Source organism: Eleutherodactylus coqui, chromosome 13, assembly GCF_035609145.1.
Source record: "Eleutherodactylus coqui strain aEleCoq1 chromosome 13, aEleCoq1.hap1, whole genome shotgun sequence".
Lineage (NCBI taxonomy): Eukaryota > Metazoa > Chordata > Amphibia > Anura > Eleutherodactylidae > Eleutherodactylus > Eleutherodactylus coqui.
The window spans coordinates 71,909,311-71,935,067 of NC_089849.1; the positions used below are offsets into that span (position 1 = coordinate 71,909,311).

General features: G+C 51.0%; 1 protein-coding gene across 1 annotated transcript in view; it reads left to right on the forward strand.

Moving 5' to 3' along the window:
- Positions 1-12,903: 12,903 nt before the first annotated feature.
- Positions 12,904-25,757, forward strand: part of MYCBPAP (MYCBP associated protein) — a 59,964-nt gene continuing 47,110 nt past the window's right edge. Inside the window, 4 exon segments of the mRNA XM_066586084.1 lie at positions 12,904-12,955; positions 18,479-18,609; positions 22,155-22,314; positions 24,117-24,223. Of these exon segments, the coding sequence (XP_066442181.1) occupies positions 12,910-12,955; positions 18,479-18,609; positions 22,155-22,314; positions 24,117-24,223 (444 nt within the window). The 5' untranslated portion in view covers positions 12,904-12,909.

Consider the following 25,757-nt stretch of genomic DNA (forward strand, 5'->3'; position numbering starts at 1 on the left):
CACCCCACAGCGTACCCCAATGGATAAGTGAGATCCCGACAACAGCCCCCAGTGTGCTAGTGAGAACCCACAGCGGCCCCAGTGTATTAGTGAGTCCCTACAGTGGCCCCCAGTGTATTAGTTAGACCACCCCCCCGCAATGGCCCCCAGTGCAATAGTGAGACCCCACAGTGGCCCCCAGTATATTAGTGACAGCTCAAGGTGGACCCCATTGTAACAATGAGACCCCACAGTGGCCCCAGTGTAATTGTTAGACCCCACAGTGGCCCCCAGAGTAATAGTGACACACCACAGCGGTCTTCAGTGTATTAGTAAGACCCCACAGCTGCCCATAGTGTAATAGTGACACCCCACAGCTGCCCCCAGTGTAATAGTGAGACCCCACAGTGGCCCCCATTGTAATAGTGAGACCCCACAGCAGCCCCGAGTGTATTAGTGCCTACCCACAGTGGCCACCAGTGTAATAGTGAGACCCCACAGCGACCCACAGTATAATACTGAGACCCAAAAGCAGCCCTCAATGTATTAGTAACACCCCACAGAGGCCCCAGTGTATTAGTGACACCTGACAGCGGCCCCCAGTGTAACAGTGGGACCCCAAAGCGAAGACCAGTGTAATATTAAGACCCCACAGCAGCCCCCAGTGTATTAGTGACACCCCAAAGCGGCCTCCAGCGTATTAGTAAGACCCCACAGCTGCCCATACTGTAATAGTGAGAAGCCACAGCGGCCCACACTATATTATTGAGACCCCACAGCAGCCCCACTGTACTAGTGAGACCCTACAGCGGCCCCCAGTGTAATAGTGAGACTCCACAGTAACCCCCAGGGTATTAGTAAAACCCCACAGCGGCCCCCAGTGTAATAGTGAGACCTCACAGCAGCCCCCAATAAATCAGTGAGACCCTACAGTGGCCCCCAGTGTATTAGTGACACCCCACAGTGGACCCCCAGGGTATTAGTGACACCCCACGGCGGCCCCGTCTGTAATAGTGACACCTCACAGTGGCCCTCAATTTATAAGTGAGACCCCACAGCAGCCCCGAGTGTATTAGTGACTACCCACAGTGGCCCCGGTGTAATAATGAGACCCCACAGCGGCCCACAGTATAATACTGAGACCCAAAAGTAGACCCCAATGTATTAGTGAGACCCCAGAGCGGCCCCAGGGTATTAGTGACAGCCAACAGCGGCCCCAAGTGTAACAGTGAGACCCCAAAAGCGGCCCCCAGTGTAATAGTGAGACCCCCCAGCAGCCCCCAATATATTAGTGACACCCCAGAGCGGCCCCAAGTGTATTAGTGACACCCCAAAACGGCCCCCAATGTAACAGATAGACGTCACAGCGGCTCCCAGTGTAATAGTGAGACCCCACAGTGTACCCCAGTGGATTAGTGAAACCCCACAGCAGCCCCCAGTGTATTTGTAACACCCCACAGCGGCCCTAATTGTAATTGTGACACGCCACAGCGTCCCCAAGTGTATTAGCGAGACCCCACAGCAGCCACTGGTTTATTGGTAACACCGCACAGCGGACCCCAGTGTAATAGTGCCGGCCCACAGCCGCCGGCAATATATCAGTGAGACCTGACAGTGACCCCCAGTGTATTAGTGAAACCCCACAGCGGCCCCCAAGGTATAAGTTGCACCCTACAGCGGCCCCCAGGGTATTATTGAGACCCCACAGTGGCCCCCAGTGTATTAGTGACACCCCACAGCAGCCCCAAGTGTTTTAGTGACTAGCCACAGTGACCCACAGTGTAATAGTGAGACCCCACTGTGGCCCACAGTATAATACTGAGACCCAACAGCAGCCCCAAGGTATTAGTGACACCCCACAGCGGCCCTCAGTGTATTAGTTACACTCGACAGTTGCCCCCAGTGTAACAGTGAGACCCCACACTGGCACCCAGTGTAATAGTGGGACCCCACAACAGCCCCCAGTGTATTAGTGACACCACACAGCGGCCGCTAGCATATTAGTGATACCCCAAAGTGGCCCCCAGTGTAACAGTGAGACACCAAAGCGTCTCCCAGAGTAATAGTGACACCCCACAGCATACCCCAGAGGATTAGTGAGACCCCTCAGCAGCCCCCAGTGGATTAGTGAGACCCCACAGCAGCCCCCAGTGTGTTAGTAAGAACCCACAGCGGCCCACTGTATTAGTGAGTCCCTACAGTGGCCTTCAGTGTATTAGTGAGACCCCCACCCCTCGCAGTGGCCCCCAGTGTAATAGTGAGACCCCACAGAGGCCCCCAGTGTATTACTGAGATTCCACGGCAGCGAACGGTGTATTGGTGACACCCCACAGTGGCCCCCAGTGTAATAGTGCCACTACACAGTGGCCCCACTTGTATTACTGAAACCCCACGGTGGCCCCCAGAATATTAGTGACATTCCAAGGCAGACCCCATTGTAAGAATGAGACCCCATAGTGGCCCCCAGTGTAATAGTTAGACCCCACAGTGGCCCTGAGTGTAATAGTGACACCCCACAGCGGACCCCAGTGTATTAGTGAGACCCCACAGCAGCCTCCAGTGTATTAGTGAGACCCCACACCTGCCCACAGTGTAATAGTGAGACCCCACAGCGGCCCCCATTGTAATAGTGAGACCCCACAGCGGCCCCCATTGTAATAGTGAAACCCCACAGAGGCCCCCATTGTAATAGTGAAACCCCACAGAGGCTTACAGTGTATTATCGAGACCCCACAGCAGCCCCACTGTACTAGTGAGACCCCACAGCGGACCCCAGTGTAATAGTGAGACTCCACAGTGGCCCCCAGGGTATTAGTGAAACCCCACAGCGGCCCCCAGTGTAATAGTGAGACCCCACAGCGTCCCCCACTGTAATATTGAGACCCGACAGCAGCCCCCAATATATTACTGAGACCCCACAGTGGCCCCCAGTGTATTAGCGACACCCCACAGTGGCCCCCAGGGTATTAGTGACAACCCACAATGGCCCCCAGGGTATTAGTGACACCCCACAGTGGCCCCCAGGGTATTAGTGACACCCCACGGTGGCTCTGTGTGTAATACTGACACCCCACAGTGGCCCTCACTGTATAAGTGAGACCCCACAGCAGCCCCCAGTGTAATAGTGAGACCCCACAGCGGCCCACAGTATAATACTGAGACCCAAAAGCAGCCCCCAAAGTATTAGTGACACCCCACAGCGTCCCCCAGTGTATTAGTGAGACCCCACAGTAGCCCCCAATATATTAGTGACACCCCACAGTGGCCCCTAGTGTATTAGTGACACCGCAAAGCGCCCCCCAGTGTAACAGAGAGACCGCACTGCGGGTCCCAGTGTAATAGTGAGACCCCACAGTGTACCGCAGAGGATTAGTGAGACCCCACAGCAGCCCACAGTGTATTTGTGACACCCTACAGCGGCCCCAATTGTAATTGTGACACGCCACAGCGGCCCCAATTGTAATTGTGACACGCCACAGCGGCCCCTCAGTGTATTAGCGAGACCCCACCGCAGCCACCGGTGTATTGGTAACACCCCACAGTGCCCCCCTGTGTAATAGTGCCACTCCACAGTGGCCCCCAGTGTAATAGTGACAGCCCCCAACGGCTCTGAGTGCATTTGTGACACCCCATAGTGGCCCAAAGTATATTAGTGACACCCCACGGCGGCCCCCATTGTAACAGTGAGACCACACAGCGAACCCCAAGTGTAATAGTGAGACCCCACAGTGGCCCCAGTGTAATAGTGATACCCCACAGCGAACCCCGGTGTATTGGTGAGACCCCACAGCAGCCTCCAGTGTATTAGTGAAACCTCACAGCAGCGCCCAGTGTAATAGTGAGACCCCACAGCGGCCCCAAGTCTAATAGTGAGACTCCACAGTGGCCCCCAGTGTATTAGTGAGACCCCACAGCGGTCCCCACTGTGATAGTGAGACCCCACAGCGGCGCCCATTGATTTGTAACACCACACAGTGGCCCCCAGGGTATTAGTGACACCCCACGGCGGCTACAAGTGTAATAGTGACACCCCACAGCCGCCCCCAATGTATAAGTGACACCCCACTGTGGACCCCAGTGTATTATTGAGACCCCACAGTGGCCCCCAGTGTATTAGTGAAACACAATAGCAGACCCATGTGTATTAGTGACTACCCACAGCGGTCCCCAGTTTAATAGTGAAACCACACAGCGGCCCATAATGTAATACTAAGACCCAACAGTAGCCTCTCAGTGTATCAGTGAGACCGAACAGCGGCCCGCAGTGTATTAGTGACACTGGACAGCAGCCCCAGGTGTAACAGTGAGACCCCACAGCGGCCCTTCAGTGTATTAGTGACACCTCACAGCAGCCCCCAGTGTATTAGTAAGACCCTACCTTGGCCCCCAGTGTATTAGTAAGACCCCCCCAGTGGCTCCCAGTGTAATACTGAGACCCCGCAACGGCCTACAGTGTATTGGTGACACACCACAGCGGCTCCCAGTGTGATTGTGCCACTCCACAGTGGCCCCCAGTGTATTAGTGAGTCCCGACAGTGGCCCCCAGTGCAATAGGGACACTCCACAACGGCTCCGAGTGCATTAGTGACACCCCATAGCGGCCCCAAGCATATTAGTGACAACCCACGGCGGCCCCCATTGTAACAGTGAGACCCCACAGTGGCCCCAAGTGTAATAGTGAGACCCCACAGTGGCCCCAGGGTAATAGTGACACCCCACAGCGAACTCTGGTGTATTAGTGAGACCCCACAGCAGCCTCCAGTGTATTAGTTAGACCCTACAGCAGCCCCCAGTGTAATAGTGGGACCCCACAGCGGCCCCCTATTGTAATAGTGAGACCCCACAGCGGCCCACATTGTAATAGTGAGACCCCACAGTGGCCCCCAGTGTATTAGTGAGACCCCACAGTGGCCCCACTGTATTAGTGAGACCTCACAGCCCCAAGTGTAATAGGGAGAGTCCACAGTGGCCCCAAGTGTATTAGTGAGACCCCAAAGCGGTCTCCAGAGTAATAGTGAGACCCCACAGCGGCCCCAAGTGTAATAGTGAGACCCCACAGTGGACCCAGTGTAATAGTGAGACCCCACAGCGAACCCCGGTCTATTAGTGAGACCCCACAGCAGCCCCCAGTGTAATAGTGAGACCCCACAGCGGCCCATATTGTAATAGTGAGACCCCACAGTGGCCCCCAGTGTAATAGTGAGTCCCCACAGCAGCCCCCAATAAATCAGTGAGACCCTACAGTGGCCCCCAGTGTATTAGTGACACCCCACAGTGGACCCCCAGGGTATTAGTGACACCCCACGGCGGCCCCGTCTGTAATAGTGACACCTCACAGTGGCCCTCAATTTATAAGTGAGACCCCACAGCAGCCCCGAGTGTATTAGTGACTACCCACAGTGGCCCCCGGTGTAATAGTGAGACCCCACAGCGGCCCACAGTATAATACTGAGACCCAAAAGTAGACCCCAATGTATTAGTGAGACCCCAGAGCAGCCCCAGGGTATTAGTGACAGCCAACAGCGGCCCCAAGTGTAACAGTGAGACCCCAAAAGCGGCCCCCAGTGTAATAGTGAGACCCCCCAGCAGCCCCCAATATATTAGTGACACCCCAGAGCGGCCCCAAGTGTATTAGTGACACCCCAAAACGGCCCCCAATGTAACAGATAGACGTCACAGCGGCTCCCAGTGTAATAGTGAGACCCCACAGTGTACCCCAGTGGATTAGTGAAACCCCACAGCAGCCCCCAGTGTATTTGTAACACCCCACAGCGGCCCCAATTGTAATTGTGACACGCCACAGCGTCCCCAAGTGTATTAGCGAGACCCCACAGCAGCCACTGGTTTATTGGTAACACCGCACAGCGGACCCCAGTGTAATAGTGCCGGCCCACAGCCGCCGGCAATATATCAGTGAGACCTGACAGTGACCCCCAGTGTATTAGTGAAACCCCACAGCGGCCCCCAAGGTATAAGTTGCACCCTACAGCGGCCCCCAGGGTATTATTGAGACCCCACAGTGGCCCCCAGTGTATAAGTGACACCCCACAGCAGCCCCAAGTGTTTTAGTGACTAGCCACAGTGACCCACAGTGTAATAGTGAGACCCCACAGTGGCCCACAGTATAATACTGAGACCCAACAGCAGCCCCAAGGTATTAGTGACACCCCACAGCGGCCCTCAGTGTATTAGTTACACTCGACAGTTGCCCCCAGTGTAACAGTGAGACCCCACACTGGCACCCAGTGTAATAGTGGGACCCCACAACAGCCCCCAGTGTATTAGTGACACCACACAGCGGCCGCTAGCATATTAGTGATACCCCAAAGTGGCCCCCAGTGTAACAGTGAGACACCAAAGCGTCTCCCAGAGTAATAGTGACACCCCACAGCATACCCCAGAGGATTAGTGAGACCCCTCAGCAGCCCCCAGTGGATTAGTGAGACCCCACAGCAGCCCCCAGTGTGTTAGTAAGAACCCACAGCGGCCCACTGTATTAGTGAGTCCCTACAGTGGCCCTCAGTGTATTAGTGAGACCCCCACCCCTCGCAGTGGCCCCCAGTGTAATAGTGAGACCCCACAGAGGCCCCCAGTGTATTACTGAGATTCCACGGCAGCGAACGGTGTATTGATGACACCCCACAGTGGCCCCCAGTGTAATAGTGCCACTACACAGTGGCCCCACTTGTATTACTGAAACCCCACGGTGGCCCCCAGAATATTAGTGACATTCCAAGGCAGACCCCATTGTAAGAATGAGACCCCATAGTGGCCCCCAGTGTAATAGTTAGACCCCACAGTGGCCCTGAGTGTAATAGTGACACCCCACAGCGGACCCCAGTGTATTAGTGAGACCCCACAGCAGCCTCCAGTGTATTAGTGAGACCCCACACCTGCCCACAGTGTAATAGTGAGACCCCACAGCGGCCCCCATTGTAATAGTGAGACCCCACAGCGGCCCCCATTGTAATAGTGAAACCCCACAGAGGCCCCCATTGTAATAGTGAAACCCCACAGAGGCTTACAGTGTATTATCGAGACCCCACAGCAGCCCCACTGTACTAGTGAGACCCCACAGCGGACCCCAGTGTAATAGTGAGACTCCACAGTGGCCCCCAGGGTATTAGTGAAACCCCACAGCGGCCCCCAGTGTAATAGTGAGACCCCACAGCGTCCCCCACTGTAATATTGAGACCCGACAGCAGCCCCCAATATATTACTGAGACCCCACAGTGGCCCCCAGTGTATTAGCGACACCCCACAGTGGCCCCAAGGGTATTAGTGACACCCCACAATGGCCCCCAGGGTATTAGTGACACCCCACAGTGGCCCCCAGGGTATTAGTGACACCCCACGGTGGCTCTGTGTGTAATACTGACACCCCACAGTGGCCCTCACTGTATAAGTGAGACCCCACAGCAGCCCCCAGTGTAATAGTGAGACCCCACAGCGGCCCACAGTATAATACTGAGACCCAAAAGCAGCCCCAAAAGTATTAGTGACACCCCACAGTGGCCCCCAGTGTATTAGCGACACCCCACAGTGGCCCCCAGGGTATTAGTGACACCCCACAATGGCCCCCAGGGTATTAGTGACACCCCACAGTGTCCCCCAGTGTATTAGTGAGACCCCACAGTAGCCCCCAATATATTAGTGACACCCCACAGTGGCCCCTAGTGTATTAGTGACATCGCAAAGCGCCCCCCAGTGTAACAGAGAGACCGCACTGCGGGTCCCAGTGTAATAGTGAGACCCCACAGTGTACCGCAGTGGATTAGTGAGACCCCACAGCAGCCCCCAGTGTATTTGTGACACCCTACAGCGGCCCCAATTGTAATTGTGACACGCCACAGCGGCCCCAATTGTAATTGTGACACTCCACAGCAGCCTCCAGTGTATTAGTGAAACCTCACAGCAGCGCCCAGTGTAATAGTGAGACCCCACAGCGGCCCCAAGTCTAATAGTGAGACTCCACAGTGGACCCCAGTGTATTAGTGAGACCCCACAGCGGTCCCCACTGTGATAGTGAGACCCCACAGCGGCGCCCATTGATTTGTAACACCACACAGTGGCCCCCAGGGTATTAGTGACACCCCACGGCGGCTACAAGTGTAATAGTGACACCCCACAGCCGCCCCCAATGTATAAGTGACACCCCACTGTGGACCCCAGTGTATTATTGAGACCCCACAGTGGCCCCCAGTGTATTAGTGAAACACAATAGCAGACCCATGTGTATTAGTGACTACCCACAGCGGTTCCCAGTTTAATAGTGAAACCACACAGCGGCCCATAATGTAATACTAAGACCCAACAGTAGCCTCTCAGTGTATCAGTGAGACCGAACAGCGGCCCGCAGTGTATTAGTGACACTGGACAGCAGCCCCAGGTGTAACAGTGAGACCCCACAGCGGCCCTTCAGTGTATTAGTGACACCTCACAGCAGCCCCCAGTGTATTAGTAAGACCCTACCTTGGCCCCCAGTGTATTAGTAAGACCCCCCCAGTGGCTCCCAGTGTAATACTGAGACCCCGCAACGGCCTACAGTGTATTGGTGACACACCACAGCGGCTCCCAGTGTGATTGTGCCACTCCACAGTGGCCCCCAGTGTATTAGTGAGTCCCGACAGTGGCCCCCAGTGCAATAGGGACACTCCACAACGGCTCCGAGTGCATTAGTGACACCCCATAGCGGCCCCAAGTATATTAGTGACACCCCACGGCGGCCCCCATTGTAACAGTGAGACCCCACAGTGGCCCCAAGTGTAATAGTGAGACCCCACAGTGGCCCCAGGGTAATAGTGACACCCCACAGCGAACTCTGGTGTATTAGTGAGACCCCACAGCAGCCTCCAGTGTATTAGTTATACCCTACAGCAGCCCCCAGTGTAATAGTGGGACCCCACAGCGTCCCCCACTGTAATATTGAGACCCGACAGCAGCCCCCAATATATTACTGAGACCCCACAGTGGCCCCCAGTGTATTAGCGACACCCCACAGTGGCCCCAAGGGTATTAGTGACACCCCACAATGGCCCCCAGGGTATAAGTGACACCCCACAGTGGCCCCCAGGGTATTAGTGACACCCCACGGTGGCTCTGTGTGTAATACTGACACCCCACAGTGGCCCTCACTGTATAAGTGAGACCCCACAGCAGCCCCCAGTGTAATAGTGAGACCCCACAGCGGCCCACAGTATAATACTGAGACCCAAAAGCAGCCCCCAATGTATTAGTGACACCCCACAGTGGCCCCCAGTGTATTAGCGACACCCCACAGTGGCCCCCAGGGTATTAGTGACACCCCACAATGGCCCCCAGGGTATTAGTGACACCCCACAGCGTCCCCCAGTGTATTAGTGAGACCCCACAGTAGCCCCCAATATATTAGTGACACCCCACAGTGGCCCCTAGTGTATTAGTGACACCGCAAAGCGCCCCCCAGTGTAACAGAGAGACCGCACTGCGGGTCCCAGTGTAATAGTGAGACCCCACAGTGTACCGCAGTGGATTAGTGAGACCCCACAGCAGCCCCCAGTGTATTTGTGACACCCTACAGCGGCCCCAATTGTAATTGTGACACGCCACAGCGGCCCCAATTGTAATTGTGACACTCCACAGCAGCCTCCAGTGTATTAGTGAAACCTCACAGCAGCGCCCAGTGTAATAGTGAGACCCCACAGCGGCCCCAAGTCTAATAGTGAGACTCCACAGTGGACCCCAGTGTATTAGTGAGACCCCACAGCGGTCCCCACTGTGATAGTGAGACCCCACAGCGGCGCCCATTGATTTGTAACACCACACAGTGGCCCCCAGGGTATTGGTGACACCCCACGGCGGCTACAAGTGTAATAGTGACACCCCACAGCCGCCCCCAATGTATAAGTGACACCCCACTGTGGACCCCAGTGTATTATTGAGACCCCACAGTGGCCCCCAGTGTATTAGTGAAACACAATAGCAGACCCATGTGTATTAGTGACTACCCACAGCGGTTCCCAGTTTAATAGTGAAACCACACAGCGGCCCATAATGTAATACTAAGACCCAACAGTAGCCTCTCAGTGTATCAGTGAGACCGAACAGCGGCCCGCAGTGTATTAGTGACACTGGACAGCAGCCCCAGGTGTAACAGTGAGACCCCACAGCGGCCCTTCAGTGTATTAGTGACACCTCACAGCAGCCCCCAGTGTATTAGTAAGACCCCCCCAGTGGCTCCCAGTGTAATACTGAGACCCCGCAACGGCCTACAGTGTATTGGTGACACACCACAGCGGCTCCCAGTGTGATTGTGCCACTCCACAGTGGCCCCCAGTGTATTAGTGAGTCCCGACAGTGGCCCCCAGTGCAATAGGGACACTCCACAACGGCTCCGAGTGCATTAGTGACACCCCATAGCGGCCCCAAGTATATTAGTGACACCCCACGGCGGCCCCCATTGTAACAGTGAGACCCCACAGTGGCCCCAAGTGTAATAGTGAGACCCCACAGTGGCCCCAGGGTAATAGTGACACCCCACAGCGAACTCTGGTGTATTAGTGAGACCCCACAGCAGCCTCCAGTGTATTAGTTATACCCTACAGCAGCCCCCAGTGTAATAGTGGGACCCCACAGCGGCCCCCTATTGTAATAGTGAGACCCCACAGCGGCCCACATTGTAATAGTGAGACCCCACAGTGGCCCCCAGTGTATTAGTGAGACCCCACAGTGGTCCCACTGTATTAGTGAGACCTCACAGCCCCAAGTGTAATAGTGAGAGTCCACAGTGGCCCCAAGTGTATTAGTGAGACCCCACAGCGGTCTCCAGAGTAATAGTGAGACCCCACAGCGGCCCCAAGTGTAATAGTGAGACCCCACAGTGGACCCAGTGTAATAGTGAGACCCCACAGCGAACCCCGGTCTATTAGTGAGACCCCACAGCAGCCCCAAGTGTAATAGTGAGATTCCACAGTGGCCCCCAGTGTATTAGTGAGACCCCACAGCGGCCTCCAGTGTAATAGTGAGACCCCACAGCGGTCCCCACTGTAATAGTGAGACCCCACAGCGGTTTCACTGTAAGATTGAGACCCCTAGTGGCCCCCATTGCATTTGTGACACCACACAGTGGCCCCCAGGGTATTAGTGACACCCCACGGCGGCCCCAAGTGTAATAGTGACACCCCACAGCGTCCCTCAATGTATAAGTGACACCCCACTGTGGACCCTAGTGTATTATTGAGACCCCACAGCGGCCCCCAGTGTAATAGTGAAACCACACAGCAGCCCATAAAGGGCTACATGAGGAAGAGTAGTGCTTTCGGCTAAACCCCCTTTTAAAGTGCCTTTCCATGTTCCAGGGAAAAAATGCCATAAAATAGAAAAAGAACATCAAATTTGGTGTCAGCACAAGGCCGGCTGCACACGAAGGGATATCTGCTGCGGAATCCGCACGGAGGATCTGCAGTAAATACTGTTCAGAACATGCTATAGAAAACTTTGCTTTTTTTCTTCACATGCGCAGAGAAGTCGCATGATATTCTATTTCCGTGTGTAATCTGCATGCGCGGCTTCCATCGAGGTCAATGGGATTCGTCCAACCTGCAGCCCATCTGCGTCTGACATTGCGGATAGGTTGCGGCTACCCATGTGATCGCCTAGCGACCGCGCAGCAAAAATAAATAAGAAAAAAACTATATTGCGCATGACCGGCAGCGAGTGTTCGCTGTTATCTGAAATACAAAAAGTGAACATATGTGGGGTTACTGGTCGGGGTCAGAGCCGGAATCCGACCCGTCCGTGTGCCGCCGGCCTAACTGATTGAACAGAATTTAGACCACATGGAGAGCACCATTTATAAAATAACAGTCATTCCAGAATTGCGGATTTTGTTAATTTTTTCTCTAGAGGAAATGGAATAAAAAGTGATCAAAATGTAAAATGTTCCCAAAAATTGGATAATCAAAGACTGGAGCTCCAGCGCCGGCCGCTACACAGAGGTCAGAGTGGAAACTACCCCTGCTTCCGCTCCGACTTGTGTAATTGTGGGGCTGTCAGTGGGTGCACTATCAGCTGATTGGTCGGGGTCCCGAGTTATGGACTCCAGCCGATCAACTATTGATGACCTATGCTGAAGATCGGTAGTATTCTCCCTGGAAAGCCCCTTAGGCTGGGTTCACACAGGGCGGATTTGCCGTGGAAATTCCATCCGGAATTTTGCCACGGCGAATCCGCCTGCGGCTGCTAATCCTGGGTTTCGCCGGCCATGTGGACAAGATTTGTCAGAAATCTCGTCCACACGGGATGCCGAATCCACTGCGGCAAAGCCGGCATTGCGGTGCAGATTCGCCGGCTGCAGCACGTCCATTCTTTTTTTTTTTCCCCTTTGCAGCCGCGCTCTCCTCTATTGGAGCGCCGGCCGCAACGGAAAAGCATGCGGCCAAGGCACTCCCAAAGCCGTGGCTAAGTGCCGCTGGTTTTGAAGCAGCGCTCTCCCACGCGGAAATCTCATGTTTTTCCGCTGTGGCCAAACCACGAGATATCCATCAGGGATACGCCCTGTGAGAACCCAGCATGAAGGTACTCTTGAAGGCAGGGTCTGCTAAGGTCCCTTGGAGGAGTACTCTGTCAATGCTCCTTAGTCTCATGATGCACTAAGAAATGTCCCCAGTCATGTACCAGTCCCACCACCCTGCCATGTGCCCAGCGTCAGGTAATAGAGGGGGCACTCCATCCACACAACACAGGGGATTCCCATGTAGTTTTAACAGAGAGCGCAGATCCTGTCACGCCCCCTACAGGAGCCGCCTTCACTGCGCACGGAGAAGGACGTAGGTAGGCGGTGCCGCCGCTGCCGCCGTGCTCGCAAAGGCATATGGGTCTTGTAGTTCACAGGAAGAACGGAGCATGCGCATAACCGGCTTGTGTACCGTTACCATAGATACGGAGGACAGCATGGCGAACAAATCTGGGAAAAGGGAGTCTCGCACCAAGACTCCGGGTAATGAAGTGTATGTGCAGCCGGTGCCAGGAGGCCGGTCACAGGGGGTGTGGTGTGCCCTGCCGGAGCTGCTGTGTTCATGATGTAGATGTGCACTAACACTATGGCAGCTCATGCAGGTGGAGGGCGCTGTACCTTAACCCCTTAGGGCGCAGGTGGAGGGCGCTGTACCTTAACCCCTTAGGGCGCAGGTGGAGGGCGCTGTACCTTAACCCCTTAGGGCGCAGGTGGAGGGCGCTGTACCTTAACCCCTTAGGGCGCAGGTGGAGGGCGCTGTACCTTAACCCCTTAGGGCGCAGGTGGAGGGCGCTGTACCTTAACCCCTTGGGGCGCAGGTGGAGGGCGCTGTACCTTAACCCCTTGGGGCGCAGGTGGAGGGCGCTGTACCTTAACCCCTTGGGGCGCAGGTGGAGGGCGCTGTACCTTAACCCCTTGGGGCGCAGGTGGAGGGCGCTGTACCTTAACCCCTTGGGGCGCAGGTGGAGGGCGCTGTACCTTAACCCCTTAGGGCGCAGGTGGAGGGCGCTGTACCTTAACCCCTTGGGGCGCAGGTGGAGGGCGCTGTACCTTAACCCCTTAGGGCGCAGGTGGAGGGCGCTGTACCTTAACCCCTTGGGGCGCAGGTGGAGGGCGCTGTACCTTAACCCCTTGGGGCGCAGGTGGAGGGCGCTGTACCTTAACCCCTTGGGGCGCAGGTGGAGGGCGCTGTACCTTAACCCCTTGGGGCGCAGGTGGAGGGCGCTGTACCTTAACCCCTTGGGGCGCAGGTGGAGGGCGCTGTACCTTAACCCCTTGGGGCGCAGGTGGAGGGCGCTGTACCTTAACCCCTTGGGGCACAGGTGGAGGGCGCTGTACCTTAACCCCTTGGGGCGCAAGTGGAGGGCGCTGTACCTTAACCCCTTGGGGCGCAGGTGGAGGGCGCTGTACCTTAACCCCTTGGGGCGCAGGTGGAGGGCGCTGTACCTTAACCCCTTAGGGCGCAGGTGGAGGGCGCTGTACCTTAACCCCTTAGGGCGCAGGTGGAGGGCGCTGTACCTTAACCCCTTAGGGCGCAGGTGGAGGGCGCTGTACCTTAACCCCTTAGGGCACAGGTGGAGGGCGCTGTACCTTAACCCCTTAGGGCGCAGGTGGAGGGCGCTGTACCTTAACCCCTTAGGGCGCAGGTGGAGGGCGCTGTACCTTAACCCCTTAGGGCACAGGTGGAGGGCGCTGTACCTTAACCCCTTAGGGCACTCTTTTTATAGCATTGAGCACAATGTTTGAAGCACCCGGTAAAAACATTGTAAACGCCTCCATTGATTTCAGTGGGGCGTCTCAGGCGAGCGTTAAAAGTGCCGCGCTTTCTGAACGTGTCAGCTCTATTTTAGTGCATTGCAGCGTTTTTGGTTCCCCCCCCCCGCTTCTTTTCGATCAGTGTTGTCGAATGTGTTTGAAAAGGCCGTTTAAAAACGTGAGACGCACGCATATGAAGGCCATTCTTATGACTGGGGTCCTACACATGAGCGACATTCTCCTGCCTGGCACTGCGATGCGGGAAACAAATGGCATGTTCTATCTTCCTGTGTGCCCTCGCACCGCAGCGCCATTGTCTCCAAAGGGGACGGCCGCAGCAGCGCACTGCGTCCTAGGCGCACACGATGCGAGGTCTCCTATTGTTTTTAGCCACACCAGCGGATCCGCGAAGCCATGTGAGGCTGTTTTCATGTGAAAACGCCTGGCATCCGCGGTTAATTCACATGGTGGGGAGCGTCACATGGGGGTGGGATTCACGGCCATACCGCGCTACGTGTGAAGTAAGCCTTAGTTTTTTTGACACAGGCGAGCGCAATATCTATTTTCCAGAGGATGCGAGGCGTCTTTATGTCAAAAACTTCTTGCATCACTTCAGGGAAGTTGCGATCCTTTGGCGCGGCTTTCAGAAACCTTGCATCGCACTTGTGCGCACCTCACCAGCCGTGCAATGTTTTGACGGCCCAATTGAAAACAATAAGCGAGGCGTTCCCGGGAAACGCCCACAGCTAGGACATGTCACCATTATTTTCCAGCACCGAGATGCAGTAAAAAAAGGCGCTAATGTATATGAGAATGGGGTTCATATTTGTGCGAGATTTGTGTCTCTCACGATGTGCAAAACTCAGACAATTTACGCGACCGTGTGAAAGCGGCCTTAAGGACGTGGCCATTTTTATTTTTTCTATTTTATTTATTTATTTTTTCGAATTTTTTTTGTTTTTTTTTTGTTCTACACTTCCAAAAATCATAACTTTTATTTTTGCGCTTGCTGGGGGCTTGTTTATTGCTGTCTCAGTTGTATTTTTCGTTGGTACTATTTAATGTATAATGAACTGAAAAACTTTAAAAAATTTCTAAGTGGAAGGAAATAGAAAAAAATCCTGTAATTTCACCATTTGTTTTTGGGGGTGGGAGGGTAGGGTACGGACCTGTTGAGACAGGGTGACCGAAAAACCGCAGTTCTTGTGTTTGTATATTTTTCTTCTCTGATGACGTTCTCTATTCGGGATTAATAATGCATTGTTTTGATAGATCAGATTTTTATGGCCAGAGCGATACCACATATGTGTTTTGTCTTTTTGGGGGGAGAGATTTTTAATGTTTAATATGGGAATTTTTTTTTTTTTTTACTTTTAATATCCTTTATTTTTTTTAAATATAATGAAAAAAAACTTTTTCCCACTAGTATTTACTTTTTTAATCCCTTAAATGGACTTGAACTTGATTGTGTGAACACTCATAGGCTGGCTGCACACGACCGGATTTGCATTGCGGAATCCAGAGCTGGTGTCCGCCTCCGGGTTCTGCAGCAAATACCTTCTATAACATGCAATGGAAAAGCGCTTTTTCCTGTATACGAGTGGAAATCAGCTGCAATTTTCCACTCGCGGAGGAAAAATCGCAGCATGCTCTATTTTTGAGCGGATTCCACTTGGACTGCTTCCATTGAAGTCAATGGAAGCCATCTGACCCCCGGCCTTACTGCAATTGACAATGCAGAAAGGTCGTGGATTCTGCGTGATCACCAGATGAAAAAGCAGGGGTTTAAAATTTAAAAAATCTGTACTGCGCATGCCCAACAGCTCGTGGCCAGACCATCTGCAATACAGAAGGCCGCCTGCTCAAGGAAAGAAATGCCAGGTACGCGGGGTCACCAGCCAGGCACAGGGCCGGATTCCAGTGCGGTATCCTGCATCCGAAATCGGACCGGGTAGTGTGCAGCTGACCTTTATATTGTATTATACTGTATTCTGACAGGTATTAATGGCATCCAATAGGTGGCGCTGCAGAGGTATTATTCCATCTTCCTTATTTGCATAAATTACCCAGAGGAGCGTGCATGGCCAAATAAGTCTCCTCACTCACCTCTCGGGTGTCTTCTCACAGCTCTCCTTGGGAATCCCTCTAGGTGTCTCCACACACTTTTTGGGTGCTCTCCTTAAGGAGACACGACACCCCTCTTGACGCACTGGCAGTCCTGGACTCCTTCAGAAGACCTCGGCTGTCATAATGACCAAAAGCACCCCGCGATCTCATTGAGAGGGCCATTCGGGACCCCTGAAGGCTAATCAGGGCATTTAAAGGGTTTACAGTTATGCACTGACTATGGCTGTTGCGGACTTTTGTCAGCTGTCGAAGACAGTCAGCACCAGATCGGCTCCCGTTCACTCTTCATACAAGCACTGTACCTATAAGGCGTACATGTGTGCCCTTTAGGCTTAAAGGGGTTGTCTGCGTTAAGGGAAACCTGTGTCACCGGGTCCCTCATGCATTAAAATAACAAATGAGCAGTTACCTCTCAACGTTCCCCCCCCATTCATCCTCTACCGCCTGCTGCAGTCTGCTCCTGGCATCACTTGGCAGGTCGCGCCTGTCTACAAACAAGCTGCAGCAGCCATACCACTGTCAATTCTGACAGCGACCTTTAAATTGGGATTGGGACTCAGATGTTCTAAACGACTCTCCACGATGAGATCACAGGGTGTCATCCAGATGTCATCGCAAACCTGGGTTGTTCTGAAGGCCCCCAGGGCTGCCACGAGTGATTTTATTTTTACATGTGTTTGTGGCACATCCTAATAGAACATCAGTCAGAATACAGTATAATGCAATACTCTAGTATTGCATTATACTGTATAAGCAATCAAACGATCACCAGTTCAAGTCCCTTGTCGGCACAAAAGAATAAGCAAAATAGAGATTTTCTCATTTTTGTGAAAAAAATAAAAACGCTAGAGGTTTAAACAAAAAATGTACAATTGTTGCATCCCCCCCAAAAAAGAATTAAAAATTGGTATTGTGGCGTCCATAAGAGGCCAATTTTAATAAAATATCACAGTTTTAATTCTGCACGGTGAACGCTGTCTGCAAAAATACAAAATGATACCAATAAAAACTACAAGTCACCAAGCAAAAAACAAGCCCTCACACAACCCCAGCAACACTTTAGAAAAAACTATGAGAAGTTTGAGCTCTTGAGTCTTAAGGGTCGGCTGTGCCAGGTTCTCTCCGCTCGCAGCATCAGGAGTGACAGCTCTACTCCATGCTTGTGTATGTCAGGGCTGTCAGTGATGACCTGGGAAAAGACAGGTTACAGAAAAGCCTGCGCTCCAAGTTTGTAAGTGGGTCTCTTCCTAAATTGCGGCCCAGGTACCGGGTACCCTGGACTTTCCCCAGACGCTCTCTTGGTCCATGTGGACCCCTACAGGAATCTAGTGGCGGCATGGACAAGTGTCATACTATTTAGAAGGCGAACTAGGACCAGAGATGTGGCAGCCTGTCCGTGAGGGCTTCAGCACCAGGTGAATCGTAACTTTTTGTAGCACTTTTGTTTTCATATATTCACATTCTCGGGGCGCTGTCCTAAACTCGTTTGTGAGGCTTGTTGACCTGGCCGGAAGAGTCCGGCGCGGCCCACCTCTTTGGCTCGGAGCTCCGTTCTAGCTGAGGTCTGAGTCAAACTTCTTTGTATGCTTCTTTGTGAAAAGCAACAGTGTTTCAGAATAAAACATACATGGACTGAGTGGGCACATCTGTCCCGGGTGCATGGTGCTCAAGGTTCGGGCAGCACGGACCTGGTAACAGGTTCCCTTTAAATATGACAAATGGGTAATAACTTCTAATCACCGGACAGGTAGGTACAGTAGCGATCCACTGCCTTCAAAGTGACAGTGAGCAATAATCACATGCAATGACTTGCAGGTGAGCAACATAAAGGCTTCTTCTAGTCATGACACTTTGACTCAAGAGTTTTCCTCCCAAACATCTTGCTCTTTGCTTTTATACTGCACCCCTTCCCCAATGATAGTCAAAAGGTCCACCAAATATAATAGTCAATTAATGATTAATGGCTCGGACTTCCGATTTACTGAAATATAGCAAGTTTTGCATTCTGGCTGCAGATTTCAAGGCCTAGTATATATCGTAAGGGGAACCAGTGGAAGGGTCTCCAGTTTCTAGTATCCCATTTGATGACCTCTGTTTTATATAGATATGTTTATTATGTTGCAGAGAAGAAGAAGTTGAAGGCGTTTGAGCAGCCTACCTCTCCCGTACCAGAACAGACCGAGCCAGCCATAAGCACCGTGCTTAAAGGTGATGAGATCCAGGCTCTGGCTATCAGGCTGGAGGATCTGGAGAAGGTAATAATAGTCTTTATTTATATAGCGCCAACATATTCCACAGCACTTACAAAAACAGGAGGTTACAGAAAGACAAACGTACAAAAATACAAAAACCACTGTTACATGTAGTAATCAGTTGATGGAGACAGTAGGGGTGAGGGTCCTGCTCTAACGAGCTTAAAGGGGTTGTCCCGCGCCGAAACGGGGTTTTTTTTTTTTTTAACCCCCCCCCCCCGTTCGGCGCGAGACAACCCCGATGCAGGGGTTAAAAAAACAACCCGCACAGCGCTTACCTGAATCCCGGCGGTCCGGCGTCTTCATACTCACCTGCTGAAGATGGCCGCCGGGATCCTCTGTCTCCATGGACCGCAGGGCTTCTGTGCGGTCCATTGCCGATTCCAGCCTCCTGATTGGCTGGAATCGGCACGTGACGGGGCGGAGCTACACGGAGCTACACGGAGCCCCATTCAGAAAAGAAGAAGACCCGGACTGCGCAAGCGCGGCTAATTTGGCCATCGGAGGGCGAAAATTAGTCGGCTCCATGGGAACGAGGACGCCAGCAACGGAGCAGGTAAGTATAAAACTTTTTATAACTTCTGTATGGCTCATAATTAATGCACAATGTACATTACAAAGTGCATTATTATGGCCATACAGAAGTGTATAGACCCACTTGCTGCCGCGGGACAACCCCTTTAAATACTACAGATAATGGGGTGATACAGAAGGTAAAGTGGCTGGAGATGTGCACGGTATGGCGGGGTGGAGAGTGAGGGATGCTATACACATAGACAAATGGTCAGGTTCAGTGGTATAGTGGCTGAATCAGTATGACTGCAGGAGCGGTTTATTGCGGCTAGCAGGGATTGCAGTCAGTAGGTCAGGGAGCATGTTATCAGGGGGGTACAGAAGAGTTTGGCTTAGAAGATTTGGTATGCCTCCATGAAGAGGTCCGTTTTTAGAGCACACCTGAAGTTTTGTGAGTCAGGGATTGCCTGGATAGATTGGGGTAGCGCGTTCCAGAGGACTGGTGCTGCTCTGGAGAAGTCTTGGAGGCGGGAATGAGAGGTTTGAACTAAAGGGGCACTCAGTCTGATTTTTTTTATTAGCAGAGCAGAGAGCCCGGGCTGGGTGGTGGATTGGGATGAGGGAGGCAATGTAGGACTGTGCGGCGCTGTGGAGAGCTTTATGGATAATGGTGGTGAGTTTGAATTGAATTCTGTATTTGACGGGCAGCCAGTGCAGTGACCGGCACAGGGCAGAGGCGTCTGAGTAGCGGCTGGACAGGAAGATGAGCCTGATTGCCGCACTCAGGATGGATTGGAGAGGGTAGAGTCTGGTGCGGAGGAGGTCAGCAACGAGTTGCAATAATCGAACTGAGAGTGGATGAGGGTAAACCTCTGTCATGCACTACATTCAAAAAGTTTTGGTTGTTTGGAGTCACTTGGATTGTTATCATATCTTGTGAGTCAGACAGGAACAAAACCTTATAGAAAAAGGAAAATGTCATCAGCTCACCCTCCACACTACAGTGCTGTCAGGCTCGTTAGGCATTTCTTGTAGAAGCATGGAGAAGAAAAAAGAGTTGGAGACGACCTTCTGCTTCGGGACATAATCTTACTATTAACCCCTTAACACTATAGGATGTAAGTTTATGTCCTGGCTGTTTTTTTAATGCAACAAGACGTAAGCTTATCATCCCGTCATAGGAGCCAGCTGTGACTGATAACCGTCGTCCTGCTGCAACAGCGGGGATCGATTAGAACATACATCTCCGCTCCTAACCAGATACATCCTGCGATCAATGTACATTGTGGCATGTAAAGGGTTCACAGACGGAGTGCGCTCAATGTATTCATGGAGGGCTGATAGATTGCTGTGGCAACCGGACGCCATACACTGGTGTCCGCTCTTGCCATAGCTTGTCATCACTACTTTGCGTGATAATGCATTGCAGTACAGAAGTACTGCAGTGCATTATCATAGCAATCATAGCTTTTATGGTTCAAGTCCCCTACAGAGACATAACATTGTAAAAAAGTAAAAAATGTAAAAAAAAAGTAAAGAAAACCCCCAGAAAAAACACTTTTTTGCACACTCCCGTTTGTATAAAAATTCAAATCCCACATATTTGGTATCATCGTATCTGTTATGACCTGTACAATGAATTGAACACACTATTTATCCTGCACAGCAGAAAACAAAAAACCCTACAAAAACTGAAGCAAAATGCTTATTTTGTTTCATTTTGCCTCCCAAAAAAAGCAAAAAAAGTGATCAAAAGAGCTATATGTACCCCAAAATGATACAAATAAAAACTACAACTTGTCCTGCTGAAAGCCCTCATAGAGCTTCATCTATGGAAAAATAAAGTTATCGGCCTTTGAGTGCAACTATGTAAAATTAGCTCATTAACAGACTCTGCTTAGTAAGTAATGAGCGCTTTCATTGACGGTGAAAGAAAGTGCTCATTGGCTCAAACAGGCCCCTGTCACACAGATGAAGGCTCTAAGCAGGTGTTAGGGTCCTGTACGAACCAATCAGACCAGCTAGTTGAGCAGAAACGAACAACCTTGTGAGTTTTCTCGTGCAACAGTGTTGAGGGCATACAGAAGATGGTGTCCTTGAGTAAAAACATTAGCAAAGGGGTCAGAGGAGGGTGTCAAGAATCATTCTTATCAACCAGCATTGCGCAGTCAAGCAGATTGCAGCTGAATACAATACTGGTGCTCTAACACGTGTCCAAATGCACAAGTCGTTCCTGATTGGGCTATAACAGACAATGGTTTGGGTACTATTGCTGTCTAAGAGAAACAGAAAAACAAGCCTCCAGTGCGCAAAAGATTGCAAAACATGAACCACTTAGCAGTGGCAAAACAGCGCCTGGTCAGATGAATCCAAATTTCTTTTGCACCCTGCTCATGGGAGGTCAAAATTTGGCGCAGGCAGCATGAATCCGTAAACCATTCCTGTCAGGTGTTCCAAAAACGTCAGTACCTCTGTCTAATTTGTACCAGCTGCAAGAAGCTTCCTGTCCGCAAGGGCCAATATTCCTGCCGAATGGTTTCAACAACTAGTGAAAACTATTTCACAACTAATTTCTGCAGTTGTAAAGCCATACTTTTTCCTGCAGTGGCCCCTGCTGGGCAAATGTAGAATTACATGGTGAACATTCCAATGATTCTCAGCTATGCTCTGACTCGTTGTGGGGGTTCCGAGCATCGGGGTACCCTAGTAATGCACAAGCCCTTTTACCCCCTTAGTAACTGCCCATACACAAACGATGCCTGACACTCGTCCTCACATGTACTCGCTCCCGTGCTGCTGCACAGGAGCGAGTATCGCTGGATCTCTGACAGAGCGGCCAGTAGGGGGGCGGGGAGGCTGGAGGAGATTTCACTCCTCGCTGTACTCTGCCCCTCTCCATTCTCTCAACACAGCGGCCGTTCAGTACGATCATCGTTTAGTGATTTTTCAATGATAGTCCTTGTAAAAGTACCCTAAGCCGTATGTATCTGAGCAAATTATAATCCCATTCTAATTACCTTTTTATCATCTCATAGCTTCACCCTCCACGACCCCCTAAAGAAGAACAGAAGGCTCCTGTAAGAAAGCAGATCTTAATTCGGAAGCTTCATCATCAAGAAGAGAGTAGAAAGAGGCGATTGCTTGTAGCACGTCCAGTGCCACCAGGGTCTGCAAGCAAAAGCCAGGCTTTCTCTGGTATGCCATAGTGGTGCTGAGAAAAAGTATGATGTTGTTACTGTGGATTTATGTATTGTCTTTACATGTAATGGGACTTGTGTTGTGCAAAGTGCTACTCCTTATATGAATTTCGCAACTCTACTGAATGTAGGTTAGCGAGACGTTTGGGGAAGCTAGAAGGGAGTGCACGGGTAGGTATATACAGAGCTTTTTGTACATACTGTAAACCCTCTGTGTATCCTGATCCTGCAGTCTTTCCCCATGGCCCATGGAGTAATCTAAAATGATAGCCACATCCATAGAACTACAACATATAAGTGAATGGGACTAAGCTGGAGTACCAGGCACAACCTCTACAAAATGTATGGCGCTGTACCTGGTATACAAAGAAGAGACTGCAGTGCTTGTACAGTGGGGGAGACCGGGAGTCAGACCTCCACTGATTTAATATTGAATATCAAAGGGGGTTGCCCGGTTGCTGGTCAATAATTGTTTTTTATATATATGTTTCTAAATTATAGATGCAAATGTGTTGAAATAACAAAAGCAGGGGTACTTACCTATACCCTCCCCCAGGGCTGCAACCCTGTGGTGGTCCTAGTGTTTGTTATGGAACAGCTACCACCTAACCGCTGCCCAGATACTGAGAATCATGATACAAGGAGAAGGGCACCTGACTGTTGCGGCCTCTGATTGGCTGCAGCGGTCAGGTGATAGACAAAGATCAGGAGAACCGCCGGGCTGCTGCGCTGGATTACCAGATAAGGACTGTTAGTATCCCTACCTTTTGTTATTTTAACACATTTGAACCTACAATTAAAAAAGTTTTTTGGCAACTGGACAACCCCTTTAAAGTCTTAGAAATCCCTTTTAAGTGGGTTTCACCTGTCTGGGCGTCCAGACCCTCACCAATCAGCGGTGTGCCATCACTTCCTATCAGGTTGCTTTAATGTTTGCAATATTGAACACAAATCTAGAGACCCTTGACTGGAGAAATCTATCACCCAATTACTAAGTTGTAGAAAAATATCTCCGCTATCTAAATGTACAGCCCAAAGTTTTAGAGAAGTACAAAAGAAGGACACTTACCTTGCAGGCATGTCTTGCGAAACATACTTGCTAGAGATGAACGAGCACCCAAATGCTCGGGTCCGCGTTATTCGAGTCAAGCTTTTCGTAAAATTCGAGAGCTCTACTCGAGTAACGAACCCCATTGACTACAATGGGAGACTCGAGCATTTTTGTATGTGGGACGCCGAGTGCCGAGCTTTTTTTTTTTTTTATCTTGATTCGTCTCTCCCTCTCTCCTCTCTCCCAACCCCTCCCTCTCGCCTACCAGACAAAAAATTTGCCAATGACACGCGCTGCGGCGGGGAGGGGCCAAAACAGACAAGTCACAGCGGGGAGGAGCCAAAAACTGGGGCGGGGTCGAACGCGACTTGATACTCGTTCGAGTAACGAGCACCATCGACTACGCTAATACTCGAACGAGCATCAAGCTCGGCAGAGTATGTTCGTTCAACTCTAATACTTGCCCTTATTCAGTCCACCTCCAGCTTGGTTCTGACACCAGCTCTTTGGGTATAGAGCTTCCTCCACCTTCTGGAGTCAATGACATAATTGTACGGTGCTGGCTGACTGGCTTATTGCAATAACTAAGCCGACCCGCTTCTTTGTCGCGGCTGATGCAGAATGATTTTCCCACTCGAATTAATGTTGGAGCCCGGTTGGAAGTAGAGGCTCTGTCACCACTGACTGGATTTGGGTATGTTTCTCTGGACAACCCCTTTAAATTAGAATTAATGCATGTCTTGTTTTAGGTGCAGAAGTCCCTTTGTGTGACACACGGGATCAGCTTCTGCCGCACAACATTCTAGGGAGTTTACAGGAGCTGAGACAAGAAGCCACTGCAAGAGGAGACTTACAGGCAAGTTTCAGAAGACCATGAATTCATTATCTTTGCAGGCAGAATACTTCTAATTACTATTTCTAAAGGGATCTTCTTTCTTCTTGTCTTTTGTTTATAAGATTCCTCTTTGTAAAACTAAAATTATGATGATTCCTTTATTGTTGACAATGAACCTCCAGTTCCATGTTTCTTTCCCGTTACCTGTCTTCCCATAACACCTTATTATGGTTATCCTGTGGCTAGCGGATCACTTTATAACTTGGCACAACTCCTTTAAGGTTATGTAACTATTTGAAATCTTGTTCTCTCTGTCAGGACTGGTTTAGGAACAGATGACAGGAAGTCCTTACAACCAACCCTCTCCTCTGTCCCTACCTACTTGCCCCCCTGGGCTAAACCCCAGGGCGACAACTGGGTGTCGGTCCCTACCCTGCACTGAAGGAACCCCGGGGACAGGGACAGGAGAGACAAACTAGACAGAATATCACCAAATCCAATTTAGAACTAAGTAGGACAGATTCCACCAAAGAACTAACAAAGAATCCAGAAGGAGACAAATAGGTCAGAGCCAACCGGGACAGGGGACTGGAGCGAGCAACCTGAGCGGGTGTTAGCTGGAGAACAATTAGCACCCACTGGCAGGGACTGACAGTGTCTGCAGAGCTAAATACCCAAAGCCCCGCCTAGGTCGGGGCGGAACCTGGTGACGAGCCAGACAGTAATGCATAAACTCCTCTGGCTGCGCCCCCTAACAGGGGAACTCCGAGGCCGGCTGCCAAGGCCCCGCCCAGCTGCGCTGCAGCCACCATGCCCGACACCGAACGCCAACCACCCCAGGAGACCCCCGGGCGACACCACCTCGCCAGCGCAACACCGCCGATGACCACAAGTCCCCTCCTGACACTCTCTAGGATGAATTGCTATGATAGCATTTAATTTATATGAATGTTTTAGTATGTGGGGATGCATCAATGAATCTATTTCGAAATGTATATGTATATTTTTTTATGGCTGTCACTGTTAAAATCAATACAGGGTATAACTTTTTATACAGTTCTGGACAAGTGTAGTCATTAGAGATTCGCTCATCTCTAGTAGTCATATATGTTTTATATGCTTTTTTTCTCTACTTTGATAAAAAAGTGTAAAAAAATGCATTTTTTTGTGATGATTTTTTAAAATCATTTATTTTATTTAAACTTTGAGACCCTCTGATTTTACTCTGTGCTTGTATCAGTGAAACTGAGCTCCAACCACTATAAAGATATATAAAGTAATTAATCAGGGCAGGATATTGGACCTAAAAGCCTAAAGAAACAGGGTGTTACTAGGTTTACTTTGAGCTTTATGCTATAGATTAAGCTGATAGAGACTTGCAGAAAATTGTACTGCATTCTTTAATTAAAAATTTCAATTTTATTAGTATTCAAATTTTATATATAAAAAAAACAAACCTGTCTCAAACTATAATAACTGGGTGAGCAACTGGAGTAACTGCCCAGAAAAGGGCAACCCCACACTGGAAATTGACCGGCCTCTCTGTATTTTTCCC